This window comes from Lepidochelys olivacea (assembly GCF_965140295.1).
Source record: "Lepidochelys olivacea isolate rLepOli2 genome assembly, chromosome: 8".
Lineage (NCBI taxonomy): Eukaryota > Metazoa > Chordata > Testudines > Cheloniidae > Lepidochelys > Lepidochelys olivacea.
In genome coordinates, this window is record NC_140418.1 from 52,122,839 (window position 1) to 52,148,289 (window position 25,451).

A 25,451-nucleotide genomic window follows, 5' to 3' on the forward strand; every position below is an offset into this window, starting at 1 on the left:
TGCCACCAGCAGAAGGTTGATTTTCTTTTTTGGTGGTTTGGGTTCTGTATTTTCCACATTGGAGTGTTGCTCTTTTAAGATGTCTAAAAGCATGCTCCACATCCCATCCTGATTGGATTTTGGAAGGCACTTCAGATTCTTAAATCTTGGGTCGAGTGCTGTAGCTATCTTTAGAAATCTCTCATTGGTACCTTCTTTGCGTTTTGTCAAATCTGCAGTGAAAGTGTTCTTAAAATGAACAACATGTGCTGGGTCATCATCCGAGACTACTATAACATGAAATATATGGCAGAATGCGGATAAAAAACAGAGCAGGAGACATACAGTTCTCCCCCCAAGGAGTTCAGTCACAAATTTAATTAATGCCTTATTTTTTTAATGAGTGTCATCAGCATGGAAGCATGTCCTCTGGAGTAGTGGCTGAAGCATGAAGGGGCATGCAAACGTTTAGCATATCTGACACATAAATATCTTGTAATGCCTGCTACAAAAGTGCCATGTGAACATCTGTTCTCACTTTCAGGTGACATTGTAAATAAGAAGCAGGCAGCATTATTTCCCATAAATGTAAACAAGCTTCTTTGTCTAAGTGATTGGCTTAACAGGAAGTAGCACTGAGTGGACTTGTAGGCTCTGAAGTTTTACAGAGTTTATTTGATATGTTTGTCTAAAACTGTTGCAAAGTGCTCAAGTCTGTCCTTAGGAGTGCATGGGGGTTGCAGTAGATTGCCATCGTGGTTGACATTGCTTTGATTCCCCTTGTCTGCCTGCAGGTGGGAGTATGACGAGAGCTACTGTGATGCTGTGAAGAAGACCTCACCTTATGACTCAGGCCCCCGCCTCCTTGATATCATTGACACTGCCATCTTTGATTATTTGATTGGGAATGCTGACCGACATCACTATGAAAGCTTCCAGGATGATGAAGGGGCCAGTATGCTTATCCTCCTGGACAATGCCAAAAGGTAGGAAGCATATTAGTACTGGTGGCCACTTGATAATGAGAAAGGCAGCACGCGGTTATCCATATCCCCACTTGGCCTTTCCCATAGTTATCCATTGCAATAGCTCAAGCTAAAACTCTGTCAATATTCCTCACGGCAAATCCTTTCAAATAATATGGGCTCTCAAAGATCTTGGCATTTGTACTGTGCTGGTGATAATCAATGGGACTCAATAATGCCAGGATACAAAATATATAGGAATGACAGAGTAGGTTCATGCTGGTGCGGGAGTGGCACTGTATATGAAAGAAAGCATAGAGTCAAAAATAGTAAAAATCATAAATGAATCAAACAGTACCATAGAATCTTCATGGATTGAAATTCCATGCTTGAATTATAAGAGTAAAGCAGTAGGAATATACTACCAACCATCTGACCAGGATGGTGATGGTGATTGTGAAATGCGCAGAAAGATTAGAGAGGCTATAAAAAATAGAAAACTCAGTAATAATGGTTTATTTCAATTATCCCCACATCGACTGGGTACATATCACCTCAGGATGGGATGCAGAGATAAAGTTTCTAGATGCCATTAATGGCTGCTTCTTGAGCAACTAGTCCTGGAACCCACAAGGGAAGAGGCAATTCTTGATTTAGTCCTAAGTAGAGCACAGGATCTGATCCAAGAGGTGTAAATATAGCTGAACCGCTTGGTAATAGCAACTGAAATGTAATTAAATTCAACATGCTTGTGAGGACGGGGAGGGAGGAAATACCAAAGAAGCCCACCACAGTAGCATTTTACTTCAGAAAGGGGAACTACACAAAAAATGATGAAGCTAGTTGAACAGAATTTAATACAAACAGTCACGAGTTAAATGCCTGCAAACTGTATGAAAACGTTTTAAAAACATCATAGTAAGAGGACCAAAAAAAGCCACCATGGCTAAACAGAGTAGAAGAGGTGGTTAGAAGCAAAAAGGAATCTTTTAAAAATTGGAAGTCAAATCCTACTGAGAAAAATAGAAAGGAGCATAAACTCTGGCTAGTTAAGTGTAAAAGTATAATTATTAGGCAGGCCAAAAAAGAATTTGAAGAGCAACTAGCAAAAGACACACAAACTTAACAGCAAAAAAATTTAAGTACATCAGAAGCAGGAAGCCTGACAAACAGTTACTGGGGCCACTGGATGATCAAGGTGCTAAAGGATCACTCAAGGAAGACAAGGTTATTGCAGAGAAGTTAAATGAATTCTTTGCAACAGTCTTCACTACAGAGGATGTGAGGGAGATATCCACACCTGAACCGTTCTTTTCAGGTGACACATCTAAGGAACTGTCCCAAATTGTGGTGTCAATAGAGGAGGTTTTTGGGACAAACTGATAAATTAAACAGTAATAAGTCATCAGGACCAGATGGTATTCACCCAAGAATCCTGAAGGAGCTCAAATATGAAATTGCGGAACTACTAAATGTGATATGTAACTTATCATTTAAATCAGCTTCTGTACCAGATGACTGGAGGATAGCTAATGTGATGCCAATTTTTAAAAAAGGCTTCAGAGGCGATCCTGGCAATTACAGGCCAGTCAGCCTAAATTCAGTACTAGGCAAATTGGTTGAAACTATAGTAAAGAGCAGAATTATCAGACACATATATGAACACAATTTGTTGGGGAAGAGTCAACATGGCTTTTGTAAAGAGGAATTTTGCCTCACCGATCTATTAGAATTCTTGAAGGGGTAAACAAACATGTGGACAAGGGTGATCCAGTAGATATAGTGAACTTGAACTTTCAGAAAGCCTTTGATGAGGTCCCTAACCAAAGGTGCTTAAGAAAAGCAAACAGTCATGGAATAAGAGGGAAAGCCCTCTCATGGGTCAGTAACTGGTTAAAAGACAGGAAACAAAGAGTAAGAATAAATGGTCAGTTCTCAGAATGGAGAGAGAGAAATGGTGAGGTCCCCCAGGGATCTGTACTGGGACTGGTGCTGTTCAATGTTTTCATAAATAATTTGGAAAAAGGGGTAAACAGTAAAGTGGCAAAGTTTGCAGATGATAAAAATTACTCAAGATAGTTCAGTTCAAAACAGGCTTCAAAGAGTTACAAAGAGATCTCACAAAACTGGGTGACAGGGCAACACGGGAGATGAAATTCAATGTAGATAAATATAAAATAATGCATACTAGAAAATGTAATCCTGACTATACATACAAAATGATGGGGTCTAATTTAGCTGTTACCACTCAAGAAAGTGATCTTGGAGTCATTATGGATCTCTGAAAACATCAGCTCAATGTGCCTGAGCAGTCAAAAAAGCTAACAGTATTAGGAACCATGAGGAAAGGGATAGGTGATGAATTAGGAAGTGTTATTTACCCCTTCACATAACACAAGAAACAGGCTGTCAAGGTTCCTCCCCCACTCTGAACTCTAGGGTACAGATGTGGGGACCTGCATGAAAAACCTCCTAAGCTTATCTTTACCAGCTTAGGTCAAAACTTCCCCAAGGTACAAAATATTACACCTTGGACAGGCCGCTACCACCACCAAACTAATACTGGTTACTGGGGAAGAGCTGTTTGGACGCGTCCTTCCCCCCAAAATACTTCCCAAAACCTTGCACCCCACTTCCTGGACAAGGTTTGGTAAAAAGCCTCACCAATTTGTCTAGGTGACTACAGACCCAGACCCTTGGATCTTAAGAACAATGAACAATCCTCCCAACACTTGCACCCCCCCTTTCCTGGGAAATGTTGGATAAAAAGCCTCACCAATTTGCATAGGTGACCACAAACCCAAACCCTTGGATCTGAGAACAATGAAAAAGCATTCAGTGTTTTACAAGAAGACTTTTAATAAAAAATAGAAGTAAATAGAAATAAAGAAATCCCCCCTGTAAAATCAGGATGGTATATATCTTACAGGGTAATTAGATTAAAAAACATAGAGAACCCCTCTAGGCAAAACCTTAAGTTACAAAAAAGATACACAGACAGAAATAGTTATTCTATTCAGCACAATTCTTTTCTCAGCCATTTAAAGAAATCATAATCTAACACATACCTAGCTAGATTACTTACTAAAAGTTCTAAGACTCCATTCCTGTTCTGTCCCCGGCCAAGACGACTACAGACAGACACAGACACTTTGTTTTCTCTCCCTCCTCCCAGCTTTTGAAAGTATCTTGTCTCCTCATTGGTCATTTTGGTCAGGTGCCAGCGAGGTTACCTTTAGCTTCTTAACCCTTTACAGGTGAGAGGAGCTTTCCCCTGGCCAGGAGGGATTTCAAAGGGGTTTACCCTTCCCTTTATATTTATGACACGCCCCCCAAATCTCAGCTAGGGTGAAACACTGGCTGGGATTTCTTCCTGGAGCTCTAGGAAAACAGAGTTAATAAGACACATGCATCTCTAAATATACTACCAAGTACATAAAGACTAACAATATTTTCCACATCTCAAGGACGATTTTAACCAGTTGATTCTGGGAAACTTTCACGGGAGAGTGCATCAGCCACTTTGTTAGAAGCTCCTGAGATGTGTTGGATGTCGAAATCAAAATCTTGGAGAGCTAAACTCCACCGAAGAAGTTTTTTGTTAGTTTCTTTGACGGTGTGAAGCCACTTTAGTGCAGCATGGTCGGTTTGCAGGTGGAAACGCCGTCCCCAAACATATGGGCGTAGCTTTTCCAGAGCGTAGACAATGGCATAACATTCTTTTTCAGTGACTGACCAGTTGCTTTCCCTCTCAGACAGTTTTTTGCTGAGAAACACTACAGGGTGGAATTCTTGATCAGGTCCTTTCTGCATTAAAACTGCTCCCACACCACGCTCGGATGCATCTGTGGTTACTAGGAACGGTTTGTCAAAGTCTGGGGCCCTTAGTACAGGGTCAGACATGAGTGTCGCTTTAAGCTTGTTAAAGGCCTTCTGACACTTTCCGGTCCACTGAACAGCATTTGGCTGTTTCTTTTTGGTTAGGTCTGTCAGTGGGGCAGCGATTTGGCTGTAGTGCGGTACAAATCGTCTGTAATAACCGGCCAAGCCTAAGAAGGATTGAACCTGTTTCTTTGACTTTGGGACAGGCCACTTTTGGATAGCATCCACTTTGGCCTGTAGGGGGCTGATAGTTCCTTGACCCACCTGGTGTCCAAGGTAAGTCACTCTGTTTAGGCCTATTTGACACTTCTTAGCCTTAACAGTTAGTCCTGCCTCCCTTATGCGCTCAAGGACTTTTTGTAGATGTTCCAGGTGGTCTGCCCAGGAATCCGAAAATATGGCCACATCGTCAAGGTAGGCGACTGCATATTCTCCTAATCCCGCTAGGAGACCATCTACAAGTCTTTGGAAAGTGGCGGGTGCATTTCGCAGCCCGAAAGGGAGTACATTAAATTCATACAGCCCGAGATGTGTGATGAAGGCTGACCTTTCCTTGGCAGATTCATCTAGCGGTACCTGCCAGTACCCCTTGGTTAAGTCCAAGGTAGAGATGAACTGGGCCCTTCCCAGTTTCTCTAATAGTTCATCTGTGCGTGGCATGGGATAGTTGTCTGGGCGAGTTACAGCATTTAGCTTACGGTAGTCCACGCAAAAACGTATTTCCCCATCTGGTTTGGGAACTAGAACCACTGGAGATGCCCATGCACTTTCAGAGGGGCGGATTACACCCATCTGTAACATATCCTGGATCTCCCGTTCTATAGCAGTTTTAGCTTGAGGAGACACCCGGTAAGGTTGGACCCTAATTGGGTGAGCATTACCTGTGTCAATGGAGTGGTATGCCCGTTCAGTCAGTCCTGGGGTGGCTGAGAACGTTGGCGCGTAGCTAGTGCACAGCTCCTGGATCTGCTGTCGCTGCATACGCCCAAGGGTCATGGAGAGGTTCACCTCTTCCACACCACCAGCACATTTCCCTTCATAGTAAACACCTTCAGGCCACTCAGCGTCGTCTCCTCCCTGGGCTGTAAACTGACAAACCTTTAATTCTCTGGAATAAAAGGGCTTTAGAGAATTAATATGATACACCTTAGGCTTTCGGTTGGAGGTGGGGAATGCTATGAGATAATTAACAGCTCCCAGGCGCTCCTGGACCACGAATGGCCCTTCCCACGATGCTTCCATTTTATGGGCCTGGAGCGCCTTTAAGACCATGACCTGGTCTCCTACTTTGAAGGAACGCTCTCTGGCATGTTTATCATACCAGGCTTTTTGCTCTTTTTGAGCATCCTGTAAGTTTTCTCTAGCAAGGGCTAAAGAGGTTCGGAGGGTGTTTTGTAGGTTGGTTACAAAGTCCAGAATGTTAGTTCCTGGAGAAGGTGTAAATCCCTCCCATTGCTGCTTCACCAACTGCAATGGCCCCTTAACCTCACGGCCATATACAAGTTCAAATGGGGAAAACCCTAAACTGGGATGTGGTACAGCTCTGTAGGCAAAGAGCAACTGCTGCAATACTAGGTCCCAATCATTGGAGTGCTCATTTACGAATTTACGTATCATGGCCCCCAAAGTTCCATTAAACTTCTCCACCATGCCATTTGTTTGATGATGGTAAGGAGTGGCAACCAAGTGATTTACCCCATGAGCTTCCCAAAGGTTTTTCATAGTTCCTGCCAGGAAATTAGTCCCTGCATCTGTGAGGATGTCGGAGGGCCAACCTACCCTGGCAAAAATGTCTGCTAGTGCCTGGCACACACTTTTAGCCCTGGTGTTGCTTAGAGCTACTGCTTCCGGCCATCGGGTGGCAAAATCCATGAAAGTCAGTATGTACTGCTTTCCTCTGGGTGTCTTTTTCGGAAAAGGACCCAGAATATCCACAGCTACTCGCTGAAATGGAACTTCAATGATGGGGAGTGGCTGGATAGGAGCTTTGACCTGGTCTTGGGGTTTTCCCACTCTTTGGCACACCTCACAAGACTGGACATAGGTAGAAACATCCTTGCCCATTCCCTCCCAGTGGAATGACCCCCCCAAACGGTCTTTGGTCCTGTTCACCCCAGCATGGCCACTAGGGTGATCATGGGCTAAGCTCAAGAGCTTGGCCCGGTATTTAGTTGGAACTACCAACTGTCTCTGAGGATGCCAGTCTTCCTGGTGTCCCCCAGAAAGAGTTTCCTTGTATAAAAGTCCTCTTTCTACAACAAACCTGGATCGATTAGAAGAGCTGAGAGGCGGTGGGTTGCTCCGTGCCGCCGTCCAAGCTCTCTGGAGGCTTTCATCTGCTTCCTGTTCGGTCTGGAACTGTTCCCTTGATGCTGGAGACATCAGTTCCTCATGGGATTGTGGACCTAGGCTTGGTCCCTCTGGAAGCGATATAGGGGATGGAGCTGTTTCTGTTGACTGTGAACCGCTCTCCGCTGGTGCACTATGTTGGGATTCAGGCTCCGGCTGAGCCTCTTGTGTAGGGTTATCGGCTGCTGCCAGTTCAGGTTCGGTGGGGCCCTCTGGTGTTGAGGTTGCAAGTACTGGATTCAGTGCTGACACGGGGTCTGGTGTTAGTTGTTCGGCTGGTTCCGGTTCTGGGACTGGTTCCGTCTGGGTCTCTGGGACTGGATCCACTACTGCTGTTGCAGACATTGGCCTGGGGTCCAGGTCCATCACCTCTGACTGGGTCCTGATAGAAGTTTCCGGAACAGAGCTAGGCCTCACGGCTTGTTTAGCCTGGTTGCGGGTGACCATTCCCACCCTCTTGGCCTGCTTCACATGATTGGCCAAGTCTTCCCCCAACAGCATGGGGATGGGATAATCATCATAGACTGCAAAAGTCCACATTCCTGACCAGCCCTTGTACTGGACAGGCAACTTGGCTGTAGGCAAATTGAAAGAGTTGGACTTGAAGGGTTGAATCGTCACTTGGATCTCTGGGTTGATTAAATTGGGGTCCACTAAGGAAGCATGGATAGCTGACACTTGTGCTCCGGTGTCCCTCCACGCGGTGACCTTCTTCCCACCCACACTCACAGTTTCCCTCCGCTCCAAGGGTATCTGGGAGGTATCTGGGCCTGTGGACCTCTGGTGTGATTCCGGTGCAATGAACTGTAATCTGTTGGGGTTCTTGGGGCAGTTGGCCTTTACATGCCCCAGCTCGTTACACTTAAAACATCGTCCAGCTGACGGGTCACCGGGGCGAGGTGGGTTGCTGGAGAACGGGGTGGTGGGACGATAAGGGGTCTGGAGGGTTCTTTGGGAGGTAGGTGGGGCTTTGGGCGGCCCCCGGTAATAGGGTGTGGTCTGGGGTGGTCCCTTCTGGTCTCCGCTCCAACTGCGACCAGTTTTCTTCTTCTCTGCCACCTCCACCCATCTGGCTCCAATCTCTCCTGCCTCAATTACAGTTTTGGGTTTCCCATCTAGGATGTATCTTTCTATTTCCTCAGGAACACCCTCTAAGAATTGTTCCATTTGCATTAGGAAGGGCAAATTTACTGGAGATTCAACACTTGCTCCTGATATCCAGGCATCCCAATGTTTTACAATGTGGTAGGCATGTCGGGTAAATGACATGTCTGGTTTCCACCTTAGGGCTCTGAACCTCCGACGAGACTGCTCGGGTGTTATCCCCATTCTGACTCTCGCCTTGGATTTAAACAGTTCATACTTGTTCATGTGTTCTTTAGGCATTTCAGCTGCCACCTCAGCTAAGGGTCCACTGAGCTGCGGCCTCAGCTCTACCATGTATTGGTCAGTAGAGATGTTGTACCCAAGGCAGGCCCTTTCGAAGTTTTCTAAGAAGGCCTCAGTATCATCACCTGCCTTGTAGGTGGGGAACCTTCTGGGATGGGAAGTGGTACCTGGAGAAGGATTGCTAGGGTTTGTTGGTATATTCTGCTGGGCCTTTATCCTCTCCATCTCCTCCACATGCTTCCTCTCTTTTTCCTTCTCCTCCTCCTTCAGCCGCATGAGTTCTATCTGTCTTTCATGTTCCCTTTGTTTTTCCTCAGCCTGAAATTTGGCTAATTCCAGCTGTAGTCGAGCTGAGGATTTGGCCATTCTAACCTCTCTGTTTTTAACTAACTTTACACCCGAGGTTTAGAAATAAACAAACAAAACTTGGCTGTAAAATTTTGCTGTGCTGGAATAGAATACCTATTCTCTGATAGTGATTGTCAGCCTACAGAAAAAGACAATTCCCTTGTCTCTGCTCTGGGCCCAAATTAAAGCAAAAAACCTCCAACTACTTGGAAACCTGCTTACCCAGCCCAAAGAAGAAGAAAAATTTCTTTTCAAACCTGTGCTCCTTGTAAAACAAAAAAAAAATCAAAATCCTAAAAAAAACCCTGCCACTTTTGTCTCCAGGCAAATGGGTAGAGCACACACCCCCTATTTACTTTTAGGAAGAAAAGAAAAAAAAAAACCTCTGGGTTGGAAGACTGTGAATTTCCCTGCAGGAGTTAAGTACCCTGCCTCCAGGCAAAGAAAACCTGCAATTCACAAGATAATCCCCTTTTGTCTCTGCTTGGCCACAAAGCAGAGAGAAACCAAGCTGCTTTCAGTTTCAAAGCTGCCTTCTGGACTTCCTAAAAATTCCTTTTTAAAATCTGTATTTCTAGTTCAAAAAATCTCAACTGGATCTCAAAATGATTTCAGGTTAATCCCACCACTGTGCCACCATGTCAAGGTTCCTCCCCCACTCTGAACTCTAGGGTACAGATGTGGGGACCTGCATGAAAAACCTCCTAAGCTTATCTTTACCAGCTTAGGTCAAAACTTCCCCAAGGTACAAAATATTACACCTTGGACAGGCCGCTACCACCACCAAACTAATACTGGTTACTGGGGAAGAGCTGTTTGGACGCGTCCTTCCCCCCAAAATACTTCCCAAAACCTTGCACCCCACTTCCTGGACAAGGTTTGGTAAAAAGCCTCACCAATTTGTCTAGGTGACTACAGACCCAGACCCTTGGATCTTAAGAACAATGAACAATCCTCCCAACACTTGCACCCCCCCTTTCCTGGGAAATGTTGGATAAAAAGCCTCACCAATTTGCATAGGTGACCACAAACCCAAACCCTTGGATCTGAGAACAATGAAAAAGCATTCAGTGTTTTACAAGAAGACTTTTAATAAAAAATAGAAGTAAATAGAAATAAAGAAATCCCCCCTGTAAAATCAGGATGGTATATATCTTACAGGGTAATTAGATTAAAAAACATAGAGAACCCCTCTAGGCAAAACCTTAAGTTACAAAAAAGATACACAGACAGAAATAGTTATTCTATTCAGCACAATTCTTTTCTCAGCCATTTAAAGAAATCATAATCTAACACATACCTAGCTAGATTACTTACTAAAAGTTCTAAGACTCCATTCCTGTTCTGTCCCCGGCCAAGACGACTACAGACAGACACAGACACTTTGTTTTCTCTCCCTCCTCCCAGCTTTTGAAAGTATCTTGTCTCCTCATTGGTCATTTTGGTCAGGTGCCAGCGAGGTTACCTTTAGCTTCTTAACCCTTTACAGGTGAGAGGAGCTTTCCCCTGGCCAGGAGGGATTTCAAAGGGGTTTACCCTTCCCTTTATATTTATGACACAGGCGTCACCTGATTAAATTAAAAAACAAACATAAGGAAGTACTTCTTCCCACAATGCAGTCACTCTGTGGAACTCGTTGCAGGGGATGTTTTGAAGGCTGAAACTGTAACAGGTTTTAAAAAAAGAGTTAGATAAGTTCATGGAGGGTGGTTCCATCAATGAATATTAGTTGAGATAGTCGAGAATGCAGCCCCATGCTCTGGGTGTCCCTGCGCCTCTGTCTGCCTGTGAATTGTTCTGTTCTGTTCTTTTCTTTTGAAATATCTGGCATTGGCTTCTGTTGGAAGACAGAGTACTGGGCTGGATGGATCATTGGTCTGACCTGGTATGGACATAAATTTTCCTGATATGTTTCCCAATTATGGAAATTTGTAAACTATTGTGACTGATTTCTACTGGTGCTATGTGAGTGGAGTTTATGTCCTTAACATAAACTCCAATTGAATTTGTGGCACCTTAGAGACTAACCAATTTATTTGAGCATGAGCTTTCGTGAGCGAGTAGCTCACGAAAGCTCATGCTCAAATAAATTGGTTAGTCTCTAAGGTGCCACAAGTACTCCTTTTCTTTTTGCGAATACAGACTAACATGGCTGTTACTCTGAAACCTCCGATTGAATTGAAGAGCTGATCAATTGAAGAGCTCATCCTTAAGGGCACTAATTGCTTTTGAATAGTAGGGAGTTCTTCATTTTAGGATCTATCTACAGGATGAAAGAATGTGCTTTTTTAAAAATCAAGTTAACATGATTGGAAACACCCTTTAGCACTTAGGCTACATCTATGCTTTGAGCTAGGGGTGTGACTCCTAACTCACGTAGATATACTTGTGCTATCTCTCATCTGAGCTAGTGTCCTAAAAATAATAGTGGAGCTGAGCTAGCATGGGCAGCTGCAGCAGTGGCATGGGGTGTGCTAAGTAGAAAACCGCCTGAATTCCATGCATATATACTTGGCATGGCTAGCCCATGCGGCTGCTGTCTGTGCTACCTTGGCTACACGACTATTTTTAGTGTTCTAGCGCAGGGGAGAGCTAGCACAAGTATGTCTGTGTGGGCTGGGAATCGCACTCCTAGCTTGTAGTATACGTATAGGCTTAGGGGCACGTCTACACTACGAAATTAGGTCGATTTTATAGATATCGATCTTTAGTAAGCGATTTTATACAGTCGATCGTGCATGTCCCCACTAACCGCACTGTGGGTAGCTATCCCACAGTCCCTGCTGCCCATTGGAATTCTGGGTTAAGCTCCCAATGCCTAACATTGTTGCGGTTGGTTTTGGGTACGTCTTCAGTCTCCCCTCCCTCCTTCCTTGAAAGCAACAGCAAACAATCATTTTGTGCCTTTTGTCCTGGGGTATCTGTGCAGATGCCATAGCACGGTAGGCATGGAGCCTGCTTAGCTGCGCGCAGCTTTTGTGAGCATTGTAAACACCTTGCACATTATCCTGCAGTATGTGCAGAGCCTAGCTAGGAGTCGCCAGCACGAGGAAGATTGTGAGGAGGACATGGATACAGACATTCCTGAAAGCACGGGATGTGGCAATTGGGATATCATGACAGCATTGGGGCATGTTGATACAGTGGAACACTGATTCTGGGCCTGGCAAACAAGCACTTTCATGGAACTGTGTGAGTTGCTTTCCCCTGCCCTGAAGCACAGGAATACCAAGATGAGACCTGCTCTGACAGTTGAGAAGCGAGTGACAATAGACCTGTGGAAGCTTGCAATGTCTGACTGCTACCGGTCAGTCGGGAATCAATTCGGAGTGGGCAAATCTACCATGGGAGCTGCTGTGATCCAAGTATCCAGGGAAATCAATACCCTTCCTCTAAGAAGGGTAGTGACTCTGGGAAATGTGCAGTTCATAGTGGATGGCTTTGCTGCAATGGGATTCCCTAATTGTGGTGGGGCGATAGATGGAATGCATAAGGTGCCACAAGTACTCCTTTTCTTTTTGCGAATACAGACTAACACGGCTGTTACTCTGAAACCTATCCCTATCTTGGCATCGGACCATCTTGCCAAAGAGTATATAAACTGTAAGGAGAACTTCTCAATGGTGTTGCAAGCACTGGTGGATCACAAGGGCCGTTTCACCGACATCAACATGTGATGGTCGGGAAAGGTGCATGACGCTTGCGTCTTTCGGAACTCCAGACTGTTCGGAAAGCTGCAAGAAGGGACTGTCTTCCCAGACCAGAAAATTACCATTGGGGATGTTGAAATGCCAATAGTTATCCTTGGGGACCCAGCCCACCCCTTGCTTCCATGGCTCATGAAGCTGTACGCAGGCAGCCTGGACAGCAATAAGGAGCAGTTCAACTATAGGCTGAGCAAGTGCAGAATGGTGGTAGAATGCCCCTTTGGATGTTTAAAGGGGCGCTGGCGCTGTTTGCTGAACAGGTTAGACCTCAGTGAAAGCAATATTCCCATTCTTATTGCTCCTTGCTGTGTACTCCATAATATCTGTGAGAGTAAGAGGGAGATGTTTATGGCGGGGTGGGAGGTTGAGGCAAATTGCCTGGCGGACAATTTTGAACAGCCAGACACCAGGGCAATTAGAAGAGCACACCAAGGGTGTTGCACATCAGAGAAGCTTTGAAAAACAATTTCATGACTGACTAGGCTATGGTGTGACAGTTGTGTGTGTTTGTCCTTGATGCAAACCCGCCCCCTTTGGTGAATGAACTTTCCTGTAAGCCAATCCATCTCCCCCCCGCTTCAACCACAGCTGGCACAGGAAATAAAGTCCCTATTGTTCTGAAACTATTCATTCTTTATTAAAAAAAAAAAGCCTTGAGATCACTCACAACACTGATTAGTAAAAGGTAGCCGTGATGTACAATGGGGTGGGGTGGAGGAGGAGGGAAGGACAAGGCCACATTGCTTATTGTAGCCATGTTACAAATCAGAGCTGTTCGAATGACAGCCTTCTGTTGCTTGGGCCATCCCCTGGAGTTGAGTGGCAGGGTGCCCAGGGCCTTCCCCCCTGTCCCCCACGTTCTTGGGCATCTGGGTGAGGAGTATATAGAACTTGGTGAGGAAGGCAGGCGGTTACACAATGGATGCAGCTGGGGTCTGTACTCTAGTTGCCTTTCCTGCAGCTCCCCCAGACGCCTCCTCATGTCCGTTTGCTCCCCCATTAGCCTCAGCATCGCCTCCTGTATGTTCCGATCACGCTCACTGTATGCTATCCTGGCCTCCATCACTGAATGCTTCCATGCCCTATCAGTGCAGAAGGACTACATGAGTTCAGAAAACATGTCATTGCGAGTGCATTTTTTTCACCTTCTAATCTGCGATAACCTCAGGGACGGAGTTGATGTGGGGAGCACAGAAATATTGGCAGCTGCAGGGGGGGAAAAGGGAGAGTAGATTTTAAGAAGATACATTTCTGAGAACAAAAGGGAGACTCTTTCACAGTGAATCAAGCAATTCACAGCAGACAACACAGGTACAAGGACGCATTTTGCCTTTTATATTGAGCGCCTGCCAGTATGGTGACACATCACACACGGCTGGGCACCAGAATTTGGTTTCCAGGCAGCCATGGTAAGTCAAAGGGTACGTGGGGTTGGCTTCTTCCACCTTCATAACATGTGGGAATGGTTTCAAACTGCAGTGCCATTCTTTACAATAGCAACCAATACCTGTTGGATTTGCCATTTAAAAGGAGGGGCTGCGGTTGCTGTTTAAAAGGAGGGGCTGCGGCTTTAGGGTGGATGTGCAGCACACCTCTTCTCTCCCCCCCACCCCCACCCCGGGTTGCTATTGATCCCTTTTAGCCAGGCTCAAACAGCCCAGCATGACTGGGGTCTAATGTGTCGGGGATCACCAAACAGATGGGATTATTGGTCCCTTACAGAAATTCCCCTATTTCAACCAGGTGACCATTAATGATATCACTCTCCTGAGGCTGACACAGAAAGCTAAAGACCAAAACCCAGGACCATGCGCTGCCATGCTTTTTGCTGCAGTGATTCCAGACACTTGCTACTTGCTTGGTGTGGTAAAGTGTCCTACCATAGAGGATGAAATAAGGCAGCCCTCCCCAGAAACCTTCTGCAGAGGCTTTGAGCATCTCCAGGGGAGCTTCATAGAGATGTACCTGGAGGATTCCTGCTCCATCCGCAGACACGTTAACAGACTTTTCCAGTAGCTGTACTGGCCGCGAATGCCTCCCAATTGTTCAGGGCAAATCAAACATTAAACACAATTGCTTTTAACCCCTGCAGTGTAGTTACAAATGTGCCCTCACCAGAGGTGCCTGCAGGGTCCTGGAACAATACACCCTGGGAGGGTGTTGGCTCTAGGGTGAGGAAAAGGTCCTGGCTGCCAGGAAGAACAGATTCTCTGGTTGCCTGCTGCACATTCTCCTCCTCCTCCTTTCTCATCCACAAAATCCTCATCCATGCTGCGTGAGGCTGCCACCTTGCAGATGTCCACGCAGAGTGGTGGGCTACTGATAGGGTCCCCCCATAGAATGGCATGCAGCTGATCATAGAAGCAGCATGTCTGGGGCTGTGACCTGGAGCAACCGTTTGCCTCCTTGTCTTTTGGTAGGCTTGCCTGAGGTCCTTAACTTTCATACGGCACTGCTGTGTGTCCCTGGTGTAGCCTCTGTCCACCATGCCCTATGCAATTTTGGCATATATGTCATCATTTCTTCTGCTGAATCGGAGTTCTGCCTGCACAGATTCTTCTCCCCATACAGCAATCAGATCCAATGTCTCCTGTTTGCTCCATGCTGGAGCTCGTTTGCAATTCTGGGACTGCATGGTCACCTGTTCTGCTGAGCTCGCTACACTGACCAAACAGGAAATTAAATTCAAAAGTTCCCGGTGCTTTTCCTGTGTACCTGGCTAGTGCATCGGAGTTGAAAGTGCTGTCCAGAGGGGTCACATTGGAGCACTCTGGGATAGCTCCCGGAGGCCAATACCATTGAATTGCACAGCACTATGTCTGCAGTACCCCAAACTGGACCCAGGAAGGTCGATTTTAGCGTTACTCCCTTCATTGAGGAGGAGTACAGCAGTCGATTTTAAGAGCCCTTTAGGTCGGCGGAATGGGGTTGGTTGTGTTGACGCATTCATTATAAAATCGACCTAACGCAGCTAAATTCGACCTCACCTCATAGTGTAGACCAGGCCTTAGAGTAGACTGTTTTAACACTTTTAAAATTGTGTTAGGGGGTTATGTAACCAAAACTTCCCTTTTGTTTTAAAGGTGTGAAACTCTACATTTGGGGTTTGTCTTCACTGGGATTAAAAGTTTGTTGTTGTTTTGTTTTTAAGTGGTAGCTGGTAGGGACTTGTTAAGGCTGATTCCCCACTCTGGCACTTTGACTGCAGAGGTGGGGGCCTGCAAGGACTCTAAAAATTAATACTGGCCACTCCAGGCCTAACGCAGCTAAATTCGACCTCACCTCATAGTGTAGACCAGGCCTTAGAGTAGACTGTTTTAACACTTTTAAAATTGTGTTAGGGGGTTGTATTAAACTTGTATTAAACTTCTAAGGTTACAGCTTTTTTTCTGACCTTGGATTGGTAGATGCTGCCACCACCCAAGTGCAAAACCTCTTTGAGAACCCAGGAAGGTGCACTTGGGAATTCCTTCCTGTGGGGTACCCTCAAGCCCTTTCACACACGGCCACTACTCCTGCCTGGGGAAGAGCTGAGGAAGGGGGGGTGGGGGGAAGGAAGGAAGTCAGCTGTTGCAACCAGCTAATTTAAAGAACATGTGCACAAACCTGTTAAGACACACAAATTCAATTCTGTTCTTAAAAAAAAAAAAAAAAAATACATTTGGGAACTTATGCATTTGCTAGATTTAAAAAATAAAAAACTACAAGGGTTAAGTATCAAGAATAACTTTCTTGAGGTCCAGCTTAAAGGTTACAAGCAAAACAAAAGCATCTGGGGCTAGCACAGAAGAGTCCACAAGCCATAAAGAAATAAAAAGAGAGAAACCTAATTGCATCTTCCTAGACATTTCCTGATCTGCTTACATATCTGGGGTTTCAAATGCGTAGTTTCTAGTTATGATACCGATAATATTCTATACCTGGCCCCAAGCTTCTTACAGCGTATTTGCAGCCCTGTCTACCTTTCTCTGGAGAACAACCACAAACAGACAAAAGGGGGGAGTCTTGTTTCACTTTTAAAAAGTTTTAGCCTTCCCATTGGCTCTTTTGGCCAGGTGCCCACTCAGTTCCTTTTACCTATGCATAGCAGTGAGACTTTTTAACCCTTTACAGCCGGGGTGGCCAACCTGTGGCTCCGGAGCCACCTGCGGCTCTTCAGAAGTTAATATGCGGCTCCTTGTCTAGGCACCGACTCCGGGGCTGGAGCTACAGGCGCCAACTTTCCAATGGGCCGGGGGTGCTCACTGCTCAACCCCTGGCTCTGCCACAGGCCCTGCCCCCCACTCCACCCCTTCCAGCCCCTTCCCCTGAGCCTGCCCTGCCCTCGCTCCTCTCCCTCCCCCCTAGAGCCTCCTGCACACCACCAAACAGCTGATCAGGAGGTGTGGGGAGGGAGAGGGAGGCTCTGGTGGGCAGGAGGTGCTGGGAGCAGGGGGAGCTAATGCGGGGACTGCTGACCTATTACTCTGGCTCCTTCTCAAGCTCAGGTTGGCCACCCCTGATTTACAGGTAGAGTAATTAGAGAACAGCTACTAAGAGGGATTTTATAGCTTCTGGCTGGCTGGGTGCCCATAAAAGGGAGCTACCCCACACCCTCCTTCATTTATCACAGGACTATTGGGTGAAAACGCTGGTTTATTTCAAAAGGGTGAGACCATAAATGACCCAGTTGGAGGGATAAGTCACAAGGTGAATGGAGACCACTAAAGCATGAAACTGTGCAGCACCGCTCTTAGCCCCAATGAGGTGCTCCAACTGTTCAATCACTTTGCTACACTATGGTCTTAGTATGTTAGATAACACCGGTTAAAAATACTTCCTAACCTAGTGAAGACTTAACCTTGGGGTTGAGTTACCAATGAACTACCATGATTGGTAGCTAACTTGATTTTAAAGCACCCTTTTTGTCGTCTAGACAGACCCTTAGAAGCCTTGAAAATACCATTTCCTACTTGTTACTCTTGGCCTTTCTTCCCTTTTAAGTATTGGGTTCTCCTGCTCCTTTCTCTTATTGTGAGTATTTCTAATGTGTCGGAAATAAACATGGCTCAATTTAATTTTCATTGCTGTTTATACATCAGCCCCTTCAATGACTCCTTCCATGATGCCAGCAGGAATGTATTCCGCTTTAGGAATATTAGTTAATTGCTGCTGCTCTCACATGGCTTTTGGTGGATCCTACAAAAATGGTGGCTTTTTAAAATGTCCTGGCATTAGAGTGGGAGAGAGTTACATATTAGTCACTGGATAGCGATGGTGATAGCCATGGGTTATGTCCGGACTTTCGTTAGAATTACCTGTGTTCACATGCTCATTCCCTTCTGAAACAATTTCCTCTGGGGGCATCTCAGCCCCAGAAGTGAATTTCTTCTGACATTTTGAGTAAAGTCCCTTTAGCTGTCTTTTGAGTTACTAGAGTGTGAAAAAATACTCTGATGTTTTAAGGCTTTTTTATGCTTAGCAACTCAGATGAATAAAGCAGCTCCAGATTTTGCAGGAAAATGGCCTGTGTTAAAGAGCAGGCTTTCTGTTAGGTTTGTGAAGAAATTGTTAAATTAAATTTATAAGTGACTGAAAAATAACTTTTGTGCAAGTTTATTTGGCATCTATTTAAATGAAGTCTAAAATATACTATGAAGTCCTTTTGGCAGTTTTCCAGCTGAAAGGGTGATTGTCAGGTTTAGATGGGTTGGAATTGATCAGCATTTTATATCCGTGGGCTTCAGCTCGAGGTTGGCCAACTTGGGGATCTGTATGTACCAGATGGTTCCTCAATTCATTCCCTGTCCAGAAATGTCAGGGAGCTGATACTCTCATTCTTTGTCTAAACTGATATCCCATTTGTTTTCCCCCTTAGCTCAGCAATGTGGGCTACATCACTAAATTTCTTCACAGCTTGTTTTTAAAGTGCCTGGAGATGTCTTGACAGGGTAAAGAGCTATAAAAGCTAAAGCTGCTGCTGCTGTTTGTTGGGTACATTAACAGAAACTGTTGGGAGTTGTATGTCTAATTGATCATGGCTGAGAATGTTTTAGCTTAACTGATTTGAGGTGTTGGAGCATGGAATTGTTTGGTTATTGATTTCAAATTCCTTACAGAATCTGCTGAGGTCAGAAAGGGTACTGAGTGTTCACCTGGCTCACCTGCTTCTAATTTGTTTTTCAGTTTTGGAAACCCCTCCCTGGATGAGAGAAGCATCCTCGCTCCTCTTTATCAGTGCTGCATGTAAGTAAGTCACGGAGAAGCCATTGAGTTTACTTGTACACAATTGCCAAATCTAAATCAGGAGCACACTGAAATTCATAGCAATGATGCCCTCTGACAGCCTGGAGACGTGCAAGTTATACACAGAACACCTTTAAGTCACTGGTTCAAATTTACCTTTAATCCGTAATGACAAGTAGCTTCCATCTGCAGCTGTTCAGTGGCTTTTCTGAAATGAGCTGGTCTCTGGCCAGTTCCTGCTGGACAGATGTTTGCATCACCATTGGAACTCTCACTGACAGAAGCCAAGGATTGGATAGGCATGGCAACTAAACCACCCTCATTCCTGATGTCCCTTCTGAGGGCTGTGGTACAATTGCAAGGCAGTGTGTGGAAGCTTGCTCTGCTGCCACCTGTGCGGTTCTTGCTTTGTGTTATATGGAGGACTTGAGCCTTCAGAACTGCTAGTCATTGTGCTGTGTAGAGGGAAGGGTGTTCTCTGTCTGTGAGGCCTTTTTCTTGTCCCTTGTCTGTGCGTGCATCCACGTTCTTCAGGGTATCCATTGACTCCTTAGAGCAGAGGGCGTTGTCTGGGATTCTCTGTTCACTGTCCCACTATAAATCCCTCATTTTGTCCCTGCGACTTGCACCCCCATCCTGCTTTCTTCTTTTTTTGTCTCCTGCAATCTGATTTCTGGGTTCCGTGGCCCCATGCTTACCTGAGGGGACAAGCCTTTCTTTGCTTTTGTGGGCTCTGCTCTTCATGTCCAGTTAACAAATAGGCTATATGTTGCATGAGCACTTAAAAAACCCAAACAAACTAAAAACAAATAAAGGAAATCGGTGCAGTAGTTTGCATGACTGTGCTACATCAGGGCAACGCAAACGGAGAAATGAAAATCACTTCACTTTTTAAAATAGGCCAGTCTATTGAGAGTTCCTTGAGCTGCCCCTCAAACATTCAGTTTGTCTCCTGAATTCTTCAGAGTCTCTGGAAACCAGGAGCTTTGCAGAGTATGGAAGCTTAGCTCCTCAGGCTGCAAGTACAGCCAATACAGCCCCCTCTATACTACGGCACATTTGACCTATGTTCTTTTGTAACACCTCTGGTTTCTGTAGCACACTAAAGTCTGCAGAAAACTGAAATTTCAACAACAGCATGAAATAAGTAAATAGAAACGCTTTAAAAAAATGATTAAAGATTTCCTTAGCTTTCCCCAGTAATTTTTTTAAATGTTTTCTTTTTCTTGTTTTGTGTGGCTCCTTTGGAGTCTGTGTCCTCTGCTTCAAGTTCCTCCAAACACAGTCCTAAAGGAGAGGTTTCCAGAGGCAGTTCCCCTTCCATCTTTGCAGAAGATTGAACAGCTCCCTGCTCTTCTGGTCTTCATTCTCACTGAGTCCAGGTGGTCCATGGACAGCTCACACCTCTAGGCAGGGAAGCCTGTAAACAGAATGTTCTATGGTAGCCATGTGAATGTGCTAAAATCTGTTGCAATTATTTTGACTGCAGAATTCACAGCTTCCCCTGGGGATAGGGAGTACCCTGTTACATGGGTGACACCACCCTCCCCTAACACTCTGTGACAATGATGCACGCCAAAGGGAGCTACCTGAGTCGGGACATCAGCTCTGGCAAATTGCTACAACATGGCAACTTTGATGGGAGGATTCCCCGGAGATTCCCCAGAAGAAAACAGTTCAAATGTGATAGTGTGAAAAGATTAAATGGCAAAGTAGAAAGAACATTGCTATGTACATTGACTTGGTAGGGAAGGTTAATCATCTGACTCTTTTCTCATCCATGATTGATTGATTGATGAAGTTCTGATGGAAGTAATGCTGAGCTCCCTACGAGTATTGTTTTGGGTTAGCAGACAGACCTCTCTGTTCCCTTCTCCAGCTCTGGGAGGCCTTCAGATTGTCCTAGCTCCGCTCTTCCTGTCAGCTTTCAGGAGTTTTCATGGAGCAATTCTTAGAAGAATCGCAACATATTAGATCACTTTCCCTTCACCTGCTACCAACAATTTAGGTCTTGATTATATTAGTTACAGTATATTTGGGAGGGGAGAGAGACCCAGTTCTAATTTGCTCCCATCTGTGTAGGCATAACCATGTTGTAACTGGACTCCTCAATGGGGCAGCTGTATGGTAGTGTTGATGGGACCTTAGACTAGAAATCCTGTGTGCACTAGTATGATGTGTGCTCATCTTTCTTTTCCAGCATCCGAGTTTCCACCTGGAACAGACTGAACTACCTGAAGAATGGAGTGCTGAAGTCTGCCTTAAAGACTGCCATGTCTCATGACCCCATCTCACCAGTGCTCTCCGACCCTCACTTGGATGCCATGGACCAGCGGCTCCTGAGCATCCTGGCTACAGTGAAACAGTGCACAGACCAGTTTGGTCCAGACATTGTACTGGTGGAAGACAGGATGACACTCTCCCATTTGTAACTTTCATGGAAAACAGATGAAACTCCCTTTTTTTAAAAAACAAATGATAGAAAAACAGCACAATCGGTTCTGAATGGCTATGCCCAGGATGGACTGGAAATGAATGGAAAAGCTCCTGAGCCAGGGGAAGTGATGGTGGTGGTCTTCATCTTTGGCAAACAGCTGCTAGAGAAGGTGGAGAGTTTGGGAGCCCTTGGACAGCCCTGTAGCCACAGTGGCAGCTTCGCCGTCGTGGTGTGTCCATTGCTGGCAGTGGACATTGCACTGGGAAAACACAACTGCTGGTGTTAATGAAAAAGAGAGTGGAATTCCACAGGAATATGTGGGCTGGTTCTAGAGGGGACAATGGAGATGGAACATTACAGTCCTCTCCCCTTTCTCTTTCCCCAGCCACCCACTCTTAATATGCTCTTGTGAGGTTTTAGTCCAATTCAGAGTTGTATATAATCAGCTGTGAGCTGGTTAGGTATTTTTTTGCCTCCTTTAAAAAAAGAGGAAGTGGTAAATAAAATAATTTAGTGCCCCCTGCTGGGGTAGAATGTCCTTGCGAACACCAATGGGGTGGGAGATGGTGTGTCTGCTGCTCAGCTGTGTTCTCGTTAATAAGATGCTGGGAAGAGGGATCTGCTTCATATGTGATGATGCTTCAATGTTATCACTGAAGTGCTAGTGAAAATTCATCCATGCAATTGGAAGGTGAGGAGATGACGACCAGCTTTTTTTTACAGCACTAAGATCCATCCAATAGCTGATGATTAATATCTGTTCCCCAAGAAATTAGTACATGGACCAACACTACTTTCTGTACATAGGGAATATAGCAGAGCAGATATCCCCATGAATCTATGTCCATATTAACCAAATTATCTTTGTATTATAGCTGAGAAGCAGGATAAAATCTGTTCAGAGCAGATTCCACTTAGCCAGATCATTTTTCTTACAGTAGGCCCTATAAATGGGGGTGAGCAGAGTATGTAATACAAACTAGGAACAGGCTTCTTGCTGACCTACACAGATAGCCAACAGCTGTGAACAAAGAGCCTAAGGATTACAGAAAGTATTGGCTGCTCTGCCTATGGCATGGAAGGGCTTACTCTCCACCCTCTGAATGGCAATCACAGTTCTCGGTGCTGGTGTTTTTGTAGAAGACCAGACATTGACTTTTGTGGTGGAACTCTTAAACTGAGCAACTTCAGTTGGCCTCCTTCCTTTTCCCAGCTGCTGTGATATACTGATTCTCTGGTGGTTGTCTTGGAATTCTACCTTGTATTAATTTGAGGGGCATTTTTTCATGGCAAACTTGATGCTCATAAAAAATATGTGCTGTCTATAAGAGGGTATGATGGAGGAGTGCTATGCACATGTTCCTGGGCATTTGTCAATGTATCTCAATTTTGATTTGTAGCTCTCCTCTTCTGTTGGTCCTGTGTCATCCTCTAGCAGAGATTTCAAACTGTTATAGACTAGCTTGAGGCCACAAAACTCATCGTTTATGATAAATTGGTTATTTAAATCCATGGCTCCAGAAACAAAAGAGGATTTTTTCACTACACTCCCACATCTACTGGCGTTGCATCAGTTTGATGTGTGTAGCTAATAAGGCACACAAAAGGATGAATAATCTTACTCGAGCTTCCTCCTAGAAATAGCAGGGTTGGGGGAATGCTTTTGTACGCACTACTTTAGATGATATAAGACGAAGTGCAGCAAGTTGATCTCCATTTCTGTGCTTCCCTGGCCTCCTACGATTTAAGTTTATTTCTTTGTTTAAATCTGTTCTGATTGCAGGCTTAAGAATCTCTTTGGCTCTGCCATGGTGTAGCTGGCAGTTGGAGATTGTCCTTTCTGTTGAAGGTGTTTAGTCCTTCTGAAATCGCAACGGGGTAGAATGGAAATAAAAAGTAACTCAGTGTTCTAGCTATTGCACCTGCTGCCATAGCCAGTCTAGCAGGTATAAGCGGAGGAGATGACCTTGAAAATGCAATTGGTGTTACCCAGCCTGTCCTGAGGAACTGTAGAGGCTGCTAATAATAGGCTAATGCCTGATGACGCTTATCACCTCACGGGAGCTGGGCTTACATCATGATTAGAGCATAAGTGAAAGAGTCTGGTTTTGTTCTAGTTCCCCTCCGGGCCATCATCCATGTCACAAACCTGCTGCACATTAGGACTGGAATAGTAGCAGGTGCTACAGGAAAGGACTGAAGTGCATTGACAGCTGAGAGAGAATTTTGTATAATCCTTGTTGGCAGTATACCTGACTTTAAACTAGTGCCTATCAGTCCAGTTTCACAAGCACTGAATTCGCTCTTCAAAGGCAAACTTCATTTGGTCAGTGAGTTCTTTCCTACTATGCGTGAATTGTTCTTCCTGGCTTCCATCAGAGCAGAAATGCTTCAGCATGAACTAGCTTATTGTGAGTGTGCCTGGGGAGTGTTGGCTCTTTTCTCCATCTTTGAGAGCCCTCTTCTGCCACCCTCATTCATCCCAAGTATTCTGTGGTGGTCTTACTGATTTCAGTGGGGCTACTTATGGAGTAAGGTACTACTTGGAATGAGTGAGGGTAGCAGAATTAAGCTTTGTTGGTGTGCATTGGCATTAAATATTTACTATGAAACTGAAGATAACTTATTCAAGGAGGAGAGAAGAATAATGGTGTGGCATGCATGATCTCACAAGTCTCTTCTTCCCCTCTGTTTTGAAGCATAGGCCATGACATTTGATGGTGCGGGAAGAGTCAAATATGTTTGGGATTTTATTTACAGTTGCTCATTTGCATTTGGTGGTGGGTTTTTGTTTAAAATTATGATCTTGCCATGAAATGAAATTGGTGTAAAGAGCTTTCAGTTTGCTTTCTCTCTGGCTTCCAGAGCTTGCAGTGAGTTGAGATTTACTAGCCTGCTTTCCCACACTGTGACTGTCAGAGAATTAAAGCACTGCATCTTGGTTAACAATAAATGGAAAAGGGGTGAATAGGCAACTTTGGAGGAGGGTGGAAGCAGGAAATACAGGGATGTTATGACATGTTACCTGTGAAGGTGTTTGGAAGAGCCTGCTCTGGGCTGGACATGAGGGTAACAGAGAGAAACACTGTGTCGTTTTTTACCTAAAGCTAGGCTTCCCCAAAGTAGAAATAAAAATTACATCCTTATGCCAGTGGGGTCTGTCTTGTACCTTTAAAAATTGGCATCCCTCATTTGTAAGAGATGCTAGGCTTTGTCATTGAGATTTTCATGATGCCCTCTTATTCCAGTTGTCACAGTCTAAAGATGCACATGCAGTACGTGATTGGCCCCAGATGTTACAAAGATAATCATTCTGGGGGTATTAATAGTCATGGTGCAGAAATCAAGAACTAATTAAGTCGAGCTTCATTAGCCCACCGTTGTTGATCTCCTGCCTGAGTCGGCAAACAGGGTGGAGGAAACACTCTAATTTGCTCTTCTGTCGGCATGTAATGAACTGGAGTGTGTCTTGCCAAACAAACTTCAATCAAAAAATAATAATTTATTAAGATGATAACTTATTTGCTGTGGCAGCTGGAGCTGGACGCAAACACCTGTCTTGGAGCTGCCAGAGGATTGCCCCGGGGAGCAGCTGCACAAATGAAGGTTGTTAGTACGAAGAGAAAACAAATTCAATCCTGACTTTCTATTTGTGTTCCCCAGGGTCAGACTCTGCATAAAGAAGCATTATGTGAATAAAAATTTTAATAAAACATTGATGGATTGTTTAAGTCTCTCTTGCTCTGGTTTCCCAACACACAATGGCTTAAACTTTCAGTGTTGTGCTACTATATTTGGTGGTAGTTTCTTCAATAGTGGGTGCTGGCAGTGCATTTTCAAGAGGGGGCCAGGTGGAATGTGTTTGCAAAATAGCTGTTCAGGTTAGGAGAGGCATGACCAAGAAAATGAATCTGCAATGGACTCATCAAAGGAATGCACTGTGTTCAAGTGGTCTCCCGAATGCAAATGTTTTGGCATTAGAAAATGCACCCCAAGGGTCTGCACCAGGAGAGGAGCAATTGTTCTGTGTTGCATAAGTAGACCAGTACACACAGCAGTCAGCGACACATGCGTTAAATTGGCAGCTATTTATGGCTGGCTCGCAACTCCTATTGTGGCTGAAAGCCCTTCTCAGAGAGGAAGTAGAGAGAGAGGCAGGAAAATCCCTTG

At 44.9% G+C, this 25,451-nt stretch overlaps 1 protein-coding gene across 3 annotated transcripts in view; it reads left to right on the forward strand.

Moving 5' to 3' along the window:
• Window positions 1-24,998, forward strand: part of FAM20B (FAM20B glycosaminoglycan xylosylkinase) — a 55,983-nt gene extending 30,985 nt beyond the window's left edge. For all 3 annotated transcript variants that reach the window (XM_084637046.1, XM_084637045.1, XM_084637047.1), the window contains exons 6-8: window positions 774-965; window positions 18,785-18,844; window positions 21,045-24,998. In XM_084637046.1, coding sequence (XP_084493172.1) covers window positions 774-965; window positions 18,785-18,844; window positions 21,045-21,276 — 484 coding nt within the window. In that variant the 3' untranslated portion in view covers window positions 21,277-24,998. The remainder of the gene's footprint in view (window positions 1-773; window positions 966-18,784; window positions 18,845-21,044) is intronic.
• The last annotated feature ends 453 nt before the right edge of the window (window positions 24,999-25,451 follow it).